The 19,666-nt window shown below is 45.7% G+C and overlaps 1 protein-coding gene across 1 annotated transcript; it reads right to left on the bottom strand.

The window, feature by feature from the left end:
- Nucleotides 1-1,453: 1,453 nt before the first annotated feature.
- Nucleotides 1,454-19,387, bottom strand: GPR55 (G protein-coupled receptor 55). The gene is made up of 2 exons (XM_058533185.1): nucleotides 19,273-19,387; nucleotides 1,454-5,363 (listed from the first exon to the last, which is right to left on the bottom strand). Exons 1-2 carry the CDS (start codon nucleotides 19,385-19,387, stop codon nucleotides 4,399-4,401), a joined length of 1,080 nt encoding a protein of 359 aa, XP_058389168.1. The 3' UTR covers nucleotides 1,454-4,398.
- Nucleotides 19,388-19,666: the final 279 nt, after the last annotated feature.

Genomic DNA, 19,666 nt, shown 5'->3' on the forward strand with positions numbered 1-19,666 from the left:
GTCGCCTACCAGCTCTCAGCTATTTCAAGCGTTTTTGCAATTATGGTTTATTTGCGGCAACTTGCTACAAGGCTGCTATCTTACTATTCCAAATGTCATTAGTATCCCGTGGCAGCTACATAGCGTTAAAATAATGACTTTCAGCTCCACAGGGTCCCCAGAGAGGGACTCAAGAGGAATATAGTTGACAAATGCACTGTGGGCTAGCATTCCCCATGTCAAATGCTCCCCAGGGGCCAATGTCCCAAGGGAGAGTCAGTCCTTGCCCCTGAGGGGACGTGGCCCAGATGTGAGGTGTCTCCTGGGTTAGTAGGAGATGGTTGTATTAGCTCTCAGCTGCCATAACAAAATGCCACAGACTGGATGGCTTTAACAACAGAGATTTGTTTCTCATGGTCTTAGAGGCTGAAAGTCCAAGATCAAGGCACCGGCAGGGTTGATGTCTGCTGAGGGCTCTCTCCTTGGGTTTCAGACGACCACCTTCTGCCTGTGCCCCCACGTGGCCTTTCCTCAGTGTGTGCAGGTGGAAAAAGAAAGAAAGAGCAAGAGCTCTGGTGTGTCTTCGTATAAGGGTACTAATCCCATGATGAGGTCCCTACCCTCAGGACCTCATCTAAACCTAAGTATCTTCCAAAGACCCCCCCTCCAAATACCATCACACTGGGGGTTACGTCTTCAACACACGGATTTGTGTGGGACACATTTCAGTCCATAGCAACTGTCAAGGAACAAGAATGTCCCTGGTCAGCCCTCAGCATCCAGGCCATGACTGGGCTTTGCTCAGTATTGTGGAGAACTCAAGAGAAAGGGGTGGCCAGGCCAGCACCTAGCAGTTCACATTTTCCAGGAGCTCTGGATCGGTTAGCAGGATTCACGTGCAAGGAGCCATGAAGGAGAACTCAGATCTAACCTGGGAGAGTTGGACTCACTCCACAGGTGGTCAGAGATGGAGGGTCACCAGCGGAGGACTTCCGGAGAACTGGCCCTGTGTCTTCAGCACGTTAGTGGTCAGCAGGTCTCTATGTTGGACCACACGGTGTGTGCAGAGGAACCAGGGCCTTTGGAAGCAGCTCCAGTGTCATAGTGGTGATGAGACAAGATGGAAGGAGCAGGGCGCAGTGGGCTCAGTGCTGGAGGGACCACAGCGGGTCCTGTGGGGTCTGTACAGCCCAGTTGCTACCACAGGGAACCAAGTACTCACGTGGATGGGGAGAGTTGCAACTAGACCCTGCAGGGTCTGGCTCCTGGCCACTGGGACAGGCCCCAGCTATGCTCCTGGGGCAGGCCTGAGGGTGGCTCCCTGGGCTCTCATACTCGGTGTCCCAGTGGTTACTTCCACCTGGGCCCTTCTTGGTCCCTTAGACCAGGATTGTTGGATCACCTGCAAAGGGCAATCAGAGACCAGGTCTTCTCTGGAGCCAGTAAGTGTAGCCCAAGACAGGGTCACACAGCATCATTGGAATCTATTTATTGGGCAAATCAGATTAATCAAATCATTTTTTCCAATTAATTATGCCAGTTTCACGCATGTACATGTAACAGGTATGGCTCAGGATTTTCCAGACTAGGAATACAAATAAGGTCATGTTTATGGCCAAACAATGTCTCCAAGCCTCCACTAGCTTTAGTAGCAGGAATTTCAGCCTTTTCCATGACAAAGTTCAGCGTTCCCCAACTCACTGGCTGCCACTTGCTGTGGGAGTGGGCCCTTGCATGCATCAGGACCCTAACTAACCCTGACCCTGATCCTGGCCCTCTGCCCCTTCTGTGCTTGACTGTTGATTGCGGGCTGGGCTTGGGCCCAGAGTGTGGACCCCCCTGTGGAGCAGCCTGGCCTGCAGCGCTGGACCTGTGCCCAATCTCATGAACTCTGATGAGCCCTCTATAACTCGAAGGCCAGGATGGGTCGCCATGGGGAGAGAGAAGAGGCCTCTCTCCACTCCTCAGTGTTTTGGGATCTGTCAGGCTCCCAAGGCTCACCCACAGTCAGGTCCACAGTTGTCACATCAACCCAAGACTGCTCTACACTTCCAAGGACCTACATCTTATAGTTACACAGCTCATGGCTCTAGACTCCCCTCTCGCCCTATCTGTCACCTGGCTAGAGCAGGGTCATGCTGCCCATAAGACAAGATTTTATGTTTATGAACATCACTGGGGATGATGGATGATCAGAGCTCTGCCATCCCTTTTCTCTTAGGAAGCCTGCCTGGCCCTAAGCACACTAGTAGATACAATTGCAGCATGAAGGGTGCCACTCAACTCCACCAGGCGGGCTCCCAGCACCCAATGCAAAGAGAGAAATTGGAGGAGGGGTGGTCCCCAACTCCACCCACCCATGGGCTCTGACCCCAATTCAGCCCAAATGTCCTGCTGGATATAACAGCTTCCTGGCTTTCTAACGGTAGCACAGGTGTGCCTCTGTCCAGGATGGCCACGGGACAGTGCAGCCCATAGGTGGAGAAGGGGTGTCCAGGCCTTGGAGCAGCTGGGCAGGACTCATCTCTGGGTCTGCACAGCCCCTGACTCTGGCGGCCGGCTCCTAGAGGCCAGTCTGAGGGGCAGCAGCCTCTGGTCCTGGTCATGATCATTTCCACCCCTTCACTGACACTTTCTCCCTCACCCTTCCCTCCAGCCCCACAGCATGCTACTTGACCACTGAGTCGGCTGAGGGGGAGGCAGGAGAAGGTGGGGCTCTTGCCCTTCAATGGCTCTCAGTCAAGTTGGGGATTCTTGGGCAGGAAGCAGCTCTGCCCTTCATCCTTCCTGCCCGTCCCCCACCTCCTCACAGAGCCCCAAAGCTTCAAGCCTCGGGCAATCATCCAACCTCCACCTCTTCCTCCTTTCAAGGTTTTATCTAAGTCGCTCCTTTCCCCTGCCACACGGCCACCCCTCCCTTCCATCTACCACTTGGCAGTGGAAGCTTCTCATCCTACAGGTAGAAAGTGGTTGCTTTTCTCCCTAAAGACCTTCCCTTGTTCACATTAAGTCTCATCTGTTCCTTCTCCTCCCACTCACTCCGTCTTGCAAAACTACCCCATGTTCATCCTTATAATCACTTTACTCTCCGGAGCAGCTAAGTCACCAGAAGCTTTCAGATGTTGCTACTGCTCCTTCTCTGGATCATCAGAGAAGCCCAATCAAAGCCGTGATTCAATTGTTTACAGATTTCAATTGTTTGTAGGAACTACCAAGAGCCCCGTGCCATCAAGCACATTCTTCCATTCCTGGCTGACTCATTTTCTCCCTCCCAGCCACCGGAGAGGGACAGCTCTGTGGGCAGTGCCTCTGTGAACAGTGCCACCGTGGCCAGCTGCCCAGCCAGGACTCAGGTGGGCAAGACAAACACACATTCCTTGTTCTCCTCTGGCTAAACCAAATCAAGCCTGATTCCTGTTCACCATTCTCAAGGAAACTAAGCCTAATTTACAACTTCCCAGGCTGTTCAGGATAGCAAGCTGCTCACGTTCAGCAATTTGTCCTCTCCCAGGCAGGTCTCCACTGCTTCTCCTCATCCTGGGCCAGTGCTAAAACTCTATGCAGTGACATCCTGATGGCAATGGGGAAGGGGCTGTCCACTTCCAGCCTTTGGCCTGTCTCCTTCCCTCCCCAGATGTATCCTGTCCCCTCATGGCTCTCAGGTGTCACCAACACCTTTCCACTCTGTCCTCACTGCTTCTACAGTGTCCACAGCTTCACCACAGCCTGTTCTACACCAGCCCCCCTCGTCCTTCTGCAGCCTTTTCGTGAGCACGGGAAGGTCTGGCTGGCTTCCCAGGCCTTTCTAAGGCCGATAGGAAAATCAAGGCTCTCTGTGCATACTTGCTTTGCCTCGATCACCCCCACTTGCTGTCATCTCTGCGAGGTTGTTGGCCAACAGAGCCCAGAGGGACCGGAAAGTGCAAGTCTGCTCCACCTGGGATCCCCAAAACAAAAACGAGCTTGATCCATCCTACTGCTCCCTCTCTAGCCAGGACCCACTCCACCAATGACCAACCCTCTTGATTCTCTTTCCTAACTCCTTTCTCTCTTCCCTTCCAGAATCTTCTAGTCTAACAGAAGGACAGGAGAGAGTTGGGAAACAGCCTTGTTCAGATGGTCTCATTTTCTTTCTCAATTCTTCTGCTTCATGCTTTTTGGACTGAGAAATCAAGGATTCACCTGGTTCTTAGGTTCTTCAGAGCTCCCCAAATACTGGGTGATTTATGTCAAGCTGTCTGGGTGCTGGAGAAAGTCTTTGGGGCATAAATAGCACAGACAGTGTTCATGCGCGTCAAAAGGGGAAGCACATTAGTAAATGTGCCACACATCATCCCGCTATATCCCAAACCTTGAAACAGGATATCCACTACTGGAATTCAGGGCTAGGATTTCCTTTCTTTGAGCAGGTCTTTCTTCTTAGCCCCTGGTGGTCATGGTATCCTGGAGGACGAGCTGGGCCCTGGAGGGCCGGTGGGCCATGATGTCCATGCGGAATTCTTTGATCACAAAGTAGTAGCAGAAAACATCTAGGCAGCAGTTGACGTTGGAGAAACACATGGACAACTGCACGAACACGCTGATGTTCTGCTTGGCTCCGCACTCCACAATGAAGCCATTCCTCACCAGGAACTGCAGGAAGAAAGCCAGATGGACCGGAAGAAAGGAGACCACAAAGACAGCCAGATTGGCTGCGATAGTCCATATGCAAGCCTTCTGCTGGACCCAGTCCTGGGTGTGGTCCCGACGGCCAATCAGAATGTGAATGCTCCTGGAGGAACAGAAACCCATAATGGACATGGGAAGAAGGAAGCCGAACACCTCGAGGGGGAAGAAGACCTTGGCACTCCAGGTGCCATCGGACATGTTGTGGAAGCATTTGTAGTTTTCCACTTGCCCATGGAAGCTGTAGACAGGGATGCTCCCGGCCCACACCAGGACCCAGATGGTGCAGCAGATCCCGAAGATCTTCCTGGGAGACCGGAAGTGGCTGGCCTGGAGCGGGTACTGGATGGCCAAGAATCTGTCCAGACTGATGAAGCAGATAGTGAAGACACTCCCGTACATGCTGATGAAGTAGAGGCATTCCACCACGGTACAGAAGGAAGGATAGGAAGTCTGCACGTGGTTCAGGATGGTCTTGAACGGGAGGGAAAGCACCAGCAGCAGGTCGAAGACAGCCAGGTTGATCATGTAGATGGAGGTGGCAGCATAATCCGGCCACCTCTTCTTCAGGAAGGTGCGGAAGCCTCGGATGGCCAGCAGGTTGAGGAGTAGGCCCAGGAGGAAGGTGGGGATGTGGACCACCAGCTGCACGGTTTTCATCAGCTCATCCACGTCACTAAAGGAACAGTGCTGGCTTTCGTTGTGGCTCATGTTCTCTCCTACAAAGTCAACAGTAGATTAGATGAAGTTCTCGCTCTCTAAAAGTGATGGATTCAAACGACTTTGTCAAGAATAATAAACACTTCCCCTTTATCACACAGCAATTCACACTTGTTGAATAACACTTAGAAAACACAGGAAAGAAAAATTACCTCTAATCTTGCTGCCCAGATATAACCACTGTTAGTTTTTTATGTGTATCATTCCAGACTCACTCTCCTTCTCTTTCTGTATACACACACACACACACACCCCTTTTTTCTTTTACAAAAATGAACTGTGCATGAACGCCTGCTCCTTTTTTTCCAATCAGAACTCCTTCTGTTGAAAGTAGTAACAAAGACACAAACCCTGACCCAAACTGGTTTAAGCAAAGAGAGAATTTCATGTGACTGAAAACATGAAAAGTACGGCAGGACTGTCTTGAGCTGCAGCTCGATCAGGGGTTCAAATGCTGTTTCCAGGACCCAGCTCCTCTTTATGCATTGTCCCTCTGCCCTCCCCCACCCACATTGCCAAAGACTGGACAGAGTTGACCCCACCCCTGACTGTAGGGCTGGTCGCAATCAGCACATCATGTTCCCCTGGACATAGTGATTGGTTCATTTGTTGGTTCAGGGATGGACATTTGACCTACCCAGAGGCAATGAAAAGCAATAAAACTCTTGCTTGGGTTACTAAGAAGGGGGTTGAGGCTCTTTCTCTGATTTTGAAGTTGGGAAGATATAAGATCTGGAGCTGCTGCAGCCTCTTGCTACTTCCAGGGGAAAACCAGAAAGAAAATGGAGAAACATGGAAGAAAGAACATTCCCAGAGAAAACGGAGTGAGGGCTTGAGGTCTCCACGGGGCAAAGAAAGGCCTTTAGACGGGTAGAAAGTTAGAACTGGTCTCAGGGACAAGAGGACCAAGGCTGCAGGTGTGGCTGCATGGGGAGTCTGGGCGCCAGCAGACAAAGAGGGGGTCACAAGTCAGGGCTTCTAGTCAGGCCAAAGATGAGGGTCTGGGGCAGACCCTGCCCAGGTGTTACTTGAAAGCCTGGCCAATTTGGGGGTGAGGGGGTGCATGTTATTGTGAAGTTCTATGTCAAGATAGGTGGCTCTCTTTGTTCGGGCTGCTATAACAGAGTACCAACAGATGGGGTGGCTTATAAACAACAGACATTTATTTCTCACAGTTCGGGAGGCTGGAAGTCCAAGATCAGGGCTGACTTCTCGTTGTATCCTCACATGGCAGAAAGAGGACAGGAGAGCTCTCCGGGGTCTCTCTTATAAGGTCACTGAGCCCATTTGTGAGGGCTCCATTCACAAGACCTAGTAACCTCCCAAAGGCCACACCTCCGAACACCATCACGCTGGGGGTTAAGTTTCAGCGTATGAATTTGGAAGGGGACACAAACATTCAGTCCATAACAGTGGCCCGGGAGCAGATGGAAACCAGGAGATGTTCAGCCCGGGCCTCCAGAGCCAGTGCTGCTGGGCAGGGAATTCATACATGACCAAACCTGCACCCACCTCTCTCCTTTCTCACCCACTCTCCCCCGTCCAGATGAGCTCGGTCTGCTGGCGTGACTAATCTGGATGCTGAGTGTGACGCGTCCCTGAGGGCACAGGGAGCTGCGTATGAGAGGTCACTCACGCTTGGCTTCTTCCTTACCCGCCTCGCCAGCAGGCAGCCGGGTGAGCACGTTCGGCCCTGGCCTCATTGTGCCTTTCCCTGGCTCCAGGACTTCCTGGCAGTGGGGGCTGAGGTCCAGGAGGCAGATGTGGCAGGGAGAAGGCGCCGGTGTAGAGTCTTTCACAGAGAATCCTGTTCTGGCGACCAACGCAGCTACTTGCTGAGCTTACTACTTGTTTTTTTTTTAACTAAAAAAGTATTCTAGAGGCCAGCTCCGTGGCCTAGCGGTTAAGTTCGGCGCGCTCTGCTTCAGCGGCCCAGGTTTGGTTCCTGGGCGTGGACCTACACCACTCATCGATGGCCATGCTGTGGTGGCAACCCACATACAAAATAGAGGAAGATTGGCACAGATGTTAGCTCAGGGCCAATCTTCCTCAGCAAACAAAAAAAAAAAAAAGCATCCTATGCACTCAATAAGATATTCAAACAGTACAAAAGAACAAAGGGAAGTAGCTTCTATAGTACCCCAAGGTCTCAGATGTCCTTTCCAGAAGAAACCATGGTTAACAGCTTTGTGCATACTTTTTCCAGAAATTTTCCAAGGGTATGCACATAGATATATGCATATACATACATATATATGGATATGTATGACTCTTCTTTAAATTTGGAAAATATTACACCCACAGCTCCGTTCCTTGCTTTTTCACTTTACAATGCTTCTTGGAATTTATTCCACATCAGCCTCCATGAATCGACTTTTTCTTTCTAAGGGCACCATTTCATTCCATTGTGTGGATATGCCATAACTCATCTAGCCAGTAGCCTCTTGAAGAACATTTAGATTTCCTAGTGTTTTACTGGGAAACAAAAAAATTCCACAATAAACATCCCTGTGACTTATTTCTTTGCTGCACAGCTATTGCTAAGAGAATTCCTATTCTGCTGTTGTTTCTCATCACTACAGCTCCATTGGGAGCCTTTGGAAGGAAGGATTTGGATATTTTTAAGACCCCATATAGAATGTCATTCCCAAATCCTCTCTAACTGCTAGCAAAAAAGAGGGGAAAAAAATATATATGTGTGTGTGTGTATATGTGTGTGTGTGTGTGTGTGATCCATTGAGCACTATGTAGTAAACATTAAACATACATTACTTGATTTGGTGGCTTTCCTATGTGTCAACTTTTCTTATGGGTTTATGTCACAAGAGATTCAGGAAAATGTATTTCCTCATATCTAAAGCTTTAGACTCCTGTGGTCCGTGTGCATGGCGCCTCCTGGAGTTGTGCAGTGTAGAGCCCAGGTCTAACTGTTCCTACCCTAGAATGCCTAAAATACAAGCAAGCTGGTGGGCTGTCTCCTCCTGACTAAATATGCCAGCACGTCCACAGGCCTATCTCAGAAAATAGCTAGAGTAACCAACAAGATAATTTCTTGGAACCAACAAGATAAATTTCCAAAATGATGAGAAAAGCAGGAAAAAGCTCAATCCAGATCTAACTGAGAAGTGTTGCAACACCAAAGAGGAAGACTCAATTAATTGGCTTACAGAAGTCACCTGCAACAGCAGAAAACCAAGAACCACAAAGAGCAAAAACGTCTGTATTTAAAGAGCTTCAAAAAAGGAACTTGGGGCATCTGTTTGGGGCTGGGTCTCAGGCACACACCATGGATGAATCCAGCGCATTGCTGATGATCAAAGACTAGAATTAGGGGCCAGCCCGGTGGCCCAGCTGTTAAGTTCACACACTCCGCTCCGGTGGTCCAGAGTTCGCCAATTCAAATTCTGGGTGCAGATCTACTCACAGCTCATCAAGCCATGCTGAGGTGGTGTCCCATATAGAAGAGCTACAACTCTACAACTATGATACCCAACCGTGTACTGGGGCTTTGGGGAGAAAAAAGAAAAACGAGGAAGATTGGCAACAGATATTAGTGCAGGGCCAATCTTCCTCAAAAAAAAAAAAAAAGACCAGAATTAAAGTGGCAAATTAAAACTACAATGAGATATTACCTTACACCTATTAGAATGGCTATAATTTCCAGGACAAAAAACAACAAATGTTGGAGAGGATGTGGAGAAAAAGGAACCCTCATACACTGTTGGTGGGAATGCAAACTGGTACAGCCAGTATGGAAAACAGGAAGGAGATTTCTCAAAAAATTAACAATTGAAAGACCATATGACCCAGCTATACCACTACTGGGTATTTATCCAAAGAACTTGAAATCAACAATTCAAAGAGACTTATGCTCCCCCATGTTCATTGCAGCTTTATTCACAATAGCCAAGATGTGGAAGCAACCCAAGCACCCATCGACTGATGAATGGATAAAGAAGACGTGGAAGATGGAATACTACTCAGCCATAAAAAAGACAAAGTCATCCCATTTGCAATAACATGGATGGAACTTGAGGGTATTATGTTAAGTGAGGTAAGCCGGTCAGAGAAAAACAAACACCACATGATTTCACTCATTTGTGGAAGATAAACAAATACATGGGCAAAAAGAACAGATTAGTGGTTCTCAGAGGGGTAGGGAGTTGGGGGTGGGCATAAGGGGTAAAGGGGCACATATATCTAGTGACTGACAAATAATAATGTACAACTGAAATTTCACAACGTTATAAACTGTTACGACATCAATTTAAAAAAATTTAAAAGAAGAAAAAAAATCAGTGATGCTCAAAGATAAACCCAAACCCAAAATATGGCTGAATTGAACAAACCAACGAAAACCAAAGGGATAAAAATGGTTTGATGGAAAGTATACAGTCTAGGATGCTGGGGCTTTGTCTGAATTGACTGTACCAGGTGTGTGTGTGGGAAATAGAAACAAGTCAGCTATTGGTGTTCTCCAGTAGGTCAATCCTAAAGGTCACATCTGAATCACTGACAGACTTCAAATGGGAACTTTTCAAATGGTAGTCTTTGAAGCCAGAGAAAGCACGCTAAGGGCTGGCAAAAAGAAATTAGGTTGAAAAAAAAAATACTTCTAGCTCATGGCAGAGTGAGCAGAGAATCTGAAAAATTAATCCTCTGAATTTCCTCTGAAAGTTCAAGGAAACCATCTTTTTAAAAATCTTTTTAAAGAAAACATCAGGAACTTCACCAGAATAAGATAAAAAGGCTCCAGGCTGCAGCAAGAGATAAAACATTTTTCTCAAAGATGGGCTGCCAATAAAAACCAGTTCACTTGTAGTGGGGACCAGCAACCCCCCCACTCTTGACCTGTTGCGTGGAGCCATTGATAGCTCCTGTTCTGGCCAACCCAGGATCCATACCAATCAATAGGTCGCACTGTAAGGTGGGTGCATGGGGGGCTGAGAAGCAGATGCTAAGACTGTATTAGACATTTGAGAGATTTATTAGAGGAAATGCCTTCTAGATGAAGGAGAGAGGGAGCAGGAGTAGATAGGGAGAGACTTCAAACCACAAAGCAGGTCTGACACCCGTGGAAGGAGAGCAGGAAGGAAGGACTGGGTAGGAAGAGCTTCAGACCGCAATGCAGCTCTGAGAACGTCTTGGCCAGGCCAATGGGGAGTTCCCAAGCACTGGTTGCCCATTGGGGGAGTCCCAGGTTGAGCAGGAACCACCCAGGGCTGGTACCTCTGCCGGGCTCAGTCATTAGCTGGAAGCAGCCCAAAGAAAGCATGGCCCCAGCATCATCATCACTCTAGAGCTTAAGGGCAGAGCTGGGCTGTCAGTTACCGGTGCTCCCAGCAGGCAGTAGGTTCTCCTGAAGGGAGGTTGGAGCAGCCACCTGATAGCCAGCACACAGGCTGTCCCAATGCCTCCATTTATGTTGGAATCTGATTAGTGTGTCACAGGCAGCAGTGGGGCCATTCCCAATTACCATTCCCAGCAGGACCATCTGTAGTGTGTTATCTTTCTTCAGCAGGGATGATGGGTCCCTTTGCCTCATGGAGGATTTGAATGGGCCCTGGTCCCAGCCTCGTACCAGGAGGGAAATAGAATTGAATGCGGAAAGGTCATGGGCCAAGTAAATGGGGTCTATGAATAGACCTGAAGGGGCCAAGATGACCTTTGTTGGTCATCAGCAGCTTGGTGCCTGAGAGGTGGGGCTGAATCGAACAATAGAGAAGATGAGAAGTTGGGTTAGAGGAGCCGTGTTTCATGCAAAATTTATGGAGAGAGAGCCTCTCCCAGATGTTCCACTTTCGTCTTTAAATGTCGTTAATACAGAATCTTACAAACATCTGTGAATAAACAAACCAAGTTCCTTAGAGACCTCTCTGAGAAAATAATTAACACTAGAAGAGGTTTGAGAGAGAAAATTTGGATGCAAGAATTTCATACCCAGTTGGGTTGCTGTTCAGGTGTGAAGATCGTAGAGAGCCACCCTCAGGTATATGTGGCTTCTAGAAAAAAATGGCCTCCAAGAGGCAAAAAGTTAGACCTCCAAGAAATAATAACAATGAAGAAGGACAACATCAAGGTGGAAAAGCTTGGTGCTGAGCATTAAAAGCGCGAAGAACGTAGAAAGAGACTTAAGTTATGATGAATATAGTTACAAATTTAAAATTAAAAGAAAAAACAATAAAAGAGATTGTTTGCGTCCTTTAAAAAAGACAAGATGTAATACCTTAGATAAATTAACAAAGAAGAAAGAATGTTCTTGGGTTGTAGGGGGCGGGGATTGTGGACAGTAACAGGATGTGGACGAAGCAAATAGTCCATAAAAGGAAATTAAAAACTATTGCCCTGGGTTGCTTTTTACTTTGATAATTACAGAAATTGTAAGATTTTTTTCAAACCTTGAAGTAACCACTGACTATTAAAAACAGGATGTCTATCTTCAAAATCACTGAAGAAGATAAAAAGAAACAAACAAACAAATCAGACTATATAGCAAAGAAGTAAATAGAATGGAAAAAGAAACTAAGCATAGACATTATAACAATAAGTATGAAAAATTCCAACTTTCCTTTATAAAGAATTTGGTTCAACTATGAAAAAAATTCAACTGTTTGTTGCTTATGAAGGACACACTTAATGACAGAGAAATGTTCATAGTAAAAGTCCCATGATGACATAAAAACAAATATAAACGAAAAGAAAGTCAAAGTGGCAATATTCATACCTAGCATTGTAGAAATTAAGAATAAAGCCACACACCAGGATTAAGAAGGTTATTTTATATCAATAAAAGAAAAATTGTGAAGGCAAATATAGTAATCTTATGCACTGTATGACATTTCATAAAAATATATAAAGTAAAATTATTAGAATTTAAAGCACCATTGGCAAAGACACATTGTAGGGGCAAACTTTAGTATATTATAGATTTGAGCAGATCAAGTAGGCAAAATATAGATTAGGATATAGATTTACATAAATAATATAACGAATACAATTTAATTAGTAGCTCTAGGATTTGGTTTTAAACAAATAGGTAACGCACTTTTTTCCTCAAATATCCAAGAAACAGTTGCCAAAATGAATTATCTGCCTAGTAAGAACAAAACTTTCCATTGAAAAAAAAAGCAGAAATTACGTTGGCTCTATTCTCTGACCACAATGCACAGAAACCTAGGAAATGAAAAATAGAACCGGCTCTTTAAAAATAAAGTCAGAACTACAAAACAAAACACATAGGATATAATCAAGAATGACAAGAACTTTCTGGATTAGTTGTTTAAAGAAAAAATTCACAGGCTACAGCCAAAACTATCTTAGAGATAAAAAACCTTAACAGCTTTAATCTGTTTTTAAAAAAGGAAACTAAACAAATGAACTAAGCACTCACCTTGAGCATTTGGAAAAAAGAACAAAAAGGTCGTAGAGAAATCAGGGAAAATTTTATAAAGATAAAAGCGGAAATACATGAATTAGAAAAGAGGAAAATACCAGAATCAATAAATTTAATAGCTGGTTCCTTGGGCGGGCGGGGGGAGGGTCCTAAACAGTAGACTAGACAATACGTATGTCTCTAACAACTATTATTGAGAAAAAAGACTCGATGATCATAACTAGAAATAAGAAAGAAGGCATTAAGTTTAGATGGAGAGAAGGGAAAAAAATAAGAAACCACCACCTTATAACTTGTGCTTTAATCCAGTTAAAAACCTTGATGTAATTGATGATTTGGGAGCAAGGCATAATTTACCACAATTAATACAAGAGTTGACACAATAAATATTGATTAGACCAACAACCATGAATGAAACTGAGGATGTTATCAAAGAATTACTCTTAAACAGCCTCTAGTTTATTTAAAATTTCAAGGAACAGATAATTCTCGTACTCTATAAACAGCTTCAGTACATAAGATAGTATTAGTGAATTTCTCTTATGAAACTAACTTACCCGAATACCAAAATGGACAAATGTAGCACAAAACAGAAAAACTATTGCTCAAATACACTTGTGAATATAGATGCAAACATCCTAATTAGAATATTACCAGGTAGAAGTCAGTATATGAAAATTATAAATAATCATTGACCAAATCAGACTTATCATAGAGATGTAAGACCATTTCAATGTCAGGAAATCTATTAATATTGTGTATTACATCATTAATGCAAAAATGAAAAGCCACCTGATCGTATCAGTAGTTTTTCCACAAAGTCATTTAAATGAAAGAATAGAAGGATATTTCTTACACATGATATAGAGTAACTTGTTCACATCAATGGTCAACTTTGTATTTAATGGTACAAAAAAATAAAGGCAATCTTGTTGAAATCGGATACTTGCCAACACCCACAAGTTCCAGGGAATACACAAGGCAATTAACAGAAATAAGAATAAATGAGGCATGCCCAAAAATCAATAATACAAACAGAAAGCTTCGTCAATAAATGATGTTGATACATCAGTGAACAATTTGGGGGTAAAACCCAACTTAGATCCTCATCTCACACCATATAGCAAAAGAAATTCCAAATTTATTAATAAATTAAATTTCAAAAAATCAAACCATAGACAAACTAGATGAAAATTTAGTAGACAAACTTATGAAAGCCAGTGGAGGGAAAATCTCTTTCAACTTAAAATGACTGAAAGGCACAAGAATCAGAAAATAGACAGCACAGGTTTGACTGCACAAAATTAGAAAACTTCTTTTTGTTAAAAAATTTTAACATCAAATACTATACTGGAGGAAAGAAAATGCAACATATGATTAGATAAATGACATTCTTTCTTATGAAGAATATTAAAAAATATATAATATCAAGACCCGCAATAGATAAACAGGCAAAGGACACAGATAGAAAGATAGTTCTCAGAAGAAGATTTACAAAGAGATAAAATTTTTACTCATCAAATTAACGAAGAAGTTGGCAAGGGTTCTGTGAAACAGTCTCTGATATGCTGATGAACACGCAAATTAGTGCACAACTTCAGGGATTTGATAGCTTATATTACAAGCCATAGAAATCTTATTAGTCTTTCATCCAGTGATTCTGAATACTTGCCTTAAGTAAATTATGCAAAAGAAGGAAAAATTGTGTACAGAAATATGTTCACTTTAACATGTTTTTTCTGATTGCAAAAAATACACATACACATTTAAATGCCCACAAAAGCTCAATTTCACTACGGTAAATCTACTCGATGGAAAATTTTTCTGTCTGCCTATGTTACGTTTATGCTGACTATGTTAAGTAAAAAACCCACAAACTACAGAATTATATGTTCAGAACGATTTCAACTATGATTTTAAGAAACCCACGCATAGGGGAAAAAAACCTAGAAAAAAATTTCCATATGCCAAACATTGGTTGCATTCTAACAGTTACATGGTGGCTGATTTCTACATCTTTTATCTTTATTTCTCTCTGCCTTTTTTTTTTTTTTGGTAAATTTTTCTAATTAATTAATGATAATATGAAAACAATGTAATTTTTTTTTAATTGTAGTAAATGCTGGGGGAAAAAGGAGAAAAATAAGAATAGCTTTTGACTTTCCCTTAAAAGAAGAAAAGTCTAGGTATGTGTTTGAGGCACTGCGGGGGCAAGAGGGAAGTTTACACCAAATTTAAAGAAATACATGAGCTAACCAGTGTTCAGCTGATGGGGCGTAAATCTTGCCGGGTCAAAGACGAACATTTCAACATGTAGCATCCGAGGGACCTGGGAAAAAAGCATGAAGTGACAGAGAATTGGAAGTGACAGCTGAGAAAACAGGTGCCCCTAAGAAATGAGAAAATAGCCAGAAGACCCCGATCCACAATAAAGAGAAAAGTTTCATCTGTTCACAGGTCAGCCATTGCATCATAAAAATTGTGCATAACATAGAGAGTAAAGACCAATATAAAAGAGACCAAAAAAGCCACACTGACAATGAAAAGCGGGTGAAAGAAGGGAAGATATTTAAACATAATTCTCCCAAAGTTCGGAGAGCTATTAATAGAAACAAACGTAGAAGTTAAAACTTGACTATTTTCTAAAGTGGATATTTAGGTTAAATTATCTTGTCTATTTTAAAGGGACAAAAGGAAGAGAAAATTCACAATAGAAACTGAAAGTGAAAAAACTGCAATGTCTCAGTATAGAAAGCAGAGGGGCAACCCCCAGAGGCTTACACAGATGTAACAATTAAAACATAATTATAATACTCCGAACAATTACAACACTCCTCACAAAAAGGTGCATCCATGAAAAAAATCAAAACCCAATCATCTTTTGCCAATAAGAAATACAGAGAAAACAAAAAGGCACAGACAGTAAAATGATAGGATTATCTACAGTTTATCTGGCACACGGAACCCTAGAAAAGAAGCTAATAACGACAAAGTAATTATTTTTAGTGAAAAGAATTGAGAAAGTAACAAGGAGACTCCACAAAGGTAAAAGTTATCAATAATTAAAACATAAAACACTCAGTTTATGTTCCGATGAGCATAGCAAAGAAGGACATAACGGGAACGTGCCAGAAATGCAAAAAAGAAGTCGAAATGGAAATATTGTGGAGATCTTAATGTTCCCCTCTTAGAATAGCATCGATCAAGTAGACAGAGAAATTTAGAGCTCTAAACAGCCCAGTTAATAAGGTAGAACTAGCAGATCAGTGAAGACTACATCATAAATCAAGGGTATACAGTCTCTTTGGAAGATGACAAGAGTCTTTCGCTAAATTTATCCCATCTCTGGGCGCAGCCAAGGACTGCAATGCAATGGCAGTTCTACTCTCCTTTCTCAGACCACAAAGAAAACTCAACCCTCTGCTGCATCACCATGATATTAATAATACGTAATAGACATTGCTACACATTCTCTTAAATCGTGTCTTAAATAATATGAGTCAGAGATAAAATCAGAAGGGCGTTCCTGAAATATTGGAAAGGAACAAATATTTATACACAAAACACGGATGTAGTCACAGCTTCAAGGAAAATGGGAATTCCTAAGTATTCTTGTAAATAGGAAAGGAGATGAGAAATGAGGTGCACCTCATACACTTGGAGCACCTAGAAGAGGAAGATGGGGTGACAGTGGCCCCTGTACTGCTCTGATCACCCATGCACCAGAGGCTGTCTGTCCGCTGGGGCTGCATGTGGAGGGGCCAGGAAACCACAACACAGGAGAATACATAGAAAGGACTACAGTTGCTCAAAATCTATAAAAGAATAGATATATTAGCACCTCCAATGCTCAGGACACGCTCCACTGTGTGACTCCACGGGGCTGTAAAAGGAATGGGTTCCAGATGCTGTAGAAAGCAGACCTGTCTTGCCACTGGAGTGTCTGAAAGCAGACAGAGCAACCTTCCATATAGTGAGCTCTCTGTCACCAGAAGTATGCAAGCAAAGGCAGGAGACCTGTTTATCCAGAATGTTGTCAAGGGAATTCACGCAGGTAGAGGGCTTTCTGGGGTTTTTTTAGCCCCGAAATGGAACTTTCTGTCAATATGTTAATATTTTCTAGTGCTTTATGAAGAGGAGAGAAAATACCCCGTAGCGAAAAGGGATGGGGCTGGGTGTCCAGAGGCCTCAGCTCTGCTCCTGGCTGTGGCTAGCTGTGGGGCCTCCGTCTGGGTTCTCTCATCTGAATAGCCCTGCTCAGCCCTGTGAACGGGGAGCCCGGGGCCTCACCAAGCTGGCTTTCTTACTGCCAACTTGGCCTTGTTCTGGGCTGTAATTCCAGCAGCTGCCTGTGCCCTGTGGTACCCCCATCTGCCCACACCTTCAAGGACAGATGAGGGCAGCCCATCTGTCCTTCCTACTCGGGCAGCCCCGAGCCTATGCCTGCATAACCGGAGCATCTAAACTGCTGCGTGGCTCAGACCAAGCCAACCTTCCTTCCCTTGGTGGCCTGGACTTTCCAGAAACATAAGCAACAGGAAGAATGCAAACTTAAGAGGTTTGCAGGCCAAGATGCCCCTCTCTCACGCACTGCGATACCCCATTTGCACGAAACTGGTGGTACGAGCCACGCAGAGATGGGAGGGCCAGCCTGTGGCTGAGCAGAGTTGGTACAGCCTGAGGGACATAGTTTGAGGAGGAATGTCCCCTGGACCAGTGTTGTCCGCATCCAGGTTCCTCACCTGAAATCCCAGGGGTGCAGTGTTGAAGGCCACAGTTGGAGTATAATAGTTGCTTGGCTATAGTTATCTGCCACTAACACCATAGTGGGAATAAATTCATCTGCCTGTGCCTGAGCTGGGCTTCTGGGGGACATGATGCAAGAAGGAACAGGACGCAGGGGGGACAGAGCACATAGACACTCTCCCTGACCCCAGAATTTTGCTGGAGCTGCACTCTGAGCTTGGTGGTGCTGGAGTGGGCCAGCTCAGGGACTTGAGATGTAGCCGGCTGGGTGCTAAGTGCTCTGCGGAGGGAACTCAGTACATTCCTGGGATGTTGTGATAATTATGCCCATTTTACAGATAAGGAGAGTGGGGCTCAGAGAAGCTAGCGCGTCTACCCAAGGTCAAACAGGTAGCAAGGGGCCTCGCTGGAACTCACATTCTGAGTCTCGCCTTCATCTTCTCCCCACCCCGGCACCCCACCAGCATCACCAGCAAGAGTACCGGGTATGTCCAGGAGCTCCCAGCCTCCCTTCCTCACTCCTCTGCATGCCTGGCTCCACCTGACATACCCTTTTCCCTCAGACTCTCCCCTCCCCTCCTAGAAACCCATCCCTTTCTTCATATGTCCACTTTCCTGATCCAGCTGCGTCATCCAATGTGATTTCCCTGACATGGCCAAGTGGAGGTCATCTGTGTACCATGCGGGAGTGTCCCTGCCGTCCTCTAGCAAACCCAGGACAAGGACCAGGTCTCCTGCACCCTTAGATCACCATGGCTCACATAAAAAGTCGCTGGGGAAGGTCTTATTAAATGAAAGGGGGAACGAGTGAACGACCTGGTCTGCGGCAGCTCCAGAGTGACAGCTGTTCCCTTTGGGATGGGGACAATCGGTCAGAACCAGAGGAGCCCCGAGCCTTCCCTGAGCTCCAGGCAGCACCTTGCACACCCTCGCCCCCAGCCCCACCACCTTGGGCAGCACAAAGCCTCACCCAGGCTGTCCTCAGACATCTCCTGACCTCGCGTTCTCCACCTCCACTCTCAAGAAAGAATCTAGAATTCTCAGGGTTCTCCATGCTGCTGTATCTTCCCTCCCGGCCTCTTCAAGAGACACTTGGTTAGGGTTCGAGAATAATCCAGTTATAACATACAACAGCAGTCAAAGCTTCCTGGGTGGTTACTGGGGGGGCAAGCAATTCCTGTTACTTACTGCCCTCAAGAGCCCTGTGAGAAAAAAACAATTATTACTCCCATTCCCCAGAGAGGTACATTGAGGCCAGGGGAGTTACACAGCTGGCAAGCGGCTGGCCTGGGCTACCAAGCAACAAGCACCTTGCTCAGGGGTTGCAGGGTGACTCCTGAAAGTGTGTCATCTTGGGCTCTTGGTGCTTTCCCTGCCTGATTCTGGTGGAACAGGGAGCTGGGCCAATGAGGGTGACGGCACGCAAGCCAAGCTCCCCTGGAGAAGCCTCCTGGGCTGCCTACGGTGAGGTTTCCCCACCCCGGCAAGATGCTGCAACCCTGAGTCAAACCAGGAGGAAGTTGAGGGTTCGTAGAAAATGTCACCAAGAATCAGGGACAAGCCAGCCCTCTGCCTGCCACTGCTGTTGTCACGGAGGCAGCCGCTGCCCCTGCCATCTGGGACGGTGTGGACAGAGCTGGGGCAGGTGTGGACAGAGCCCAGGCCATGGAGGCCCTGCTGACCTCAGGAAAGTCACCCGCAGTTCATGAGAGCAAGGTCAGTCTGTGGCTCCGTCCTTCTGTTTTTCTAAGTGGCCCGGGGGCTGTTACCTGCTGGTGGTGCGGTGCAGCTGAGCGAGCTGTGAGATGTCATTTCTCCTCGCAGCTTGGTCGCCAACCTGCTCTGGAGAGACTCACTTCCCTCTGTAGGGCTGAGCTTTCTCATCAGCGAAATGAGGGGGTGGGACCAGCTGCTCTTCGAGTGGCCACAGTGTCAGCCTTATCTGGCAGAGGGGTTTCTTCTCGGTCTGGAGAGGGGCTCTGCGGGGCTGCCTCCCTCTAAGTGGAACTAGAGTGGGGCATGCGGAACACGTCTCCAGGAAGAGGATCCGCACTCTGGCCCTCTCGGGGGGTCTGCACTGCACAAGAACCAGGGCGTGAGCAGAGGCAGGAGGAGCCTTTGGACAAGAAGGAAGCTTGTCACACAGCAGATGTTCTAAGCTGG

Source organism: Diceros bicornis, chromosome 37, assembly GCF_020826845.1.
Source record: "Diceros bicornis minor isolate mBicDic1 chromosome 37, mDicBic1.mat.cur, whole genome shotgun sequence".
In the NCBI taxonomy this organism is placed as follows: Eukaryota; Metazoa; Chordata; class Mammalia; order Perissodactyla; family Rhinocerotidae; genus Diceros; species Diceros bicornis.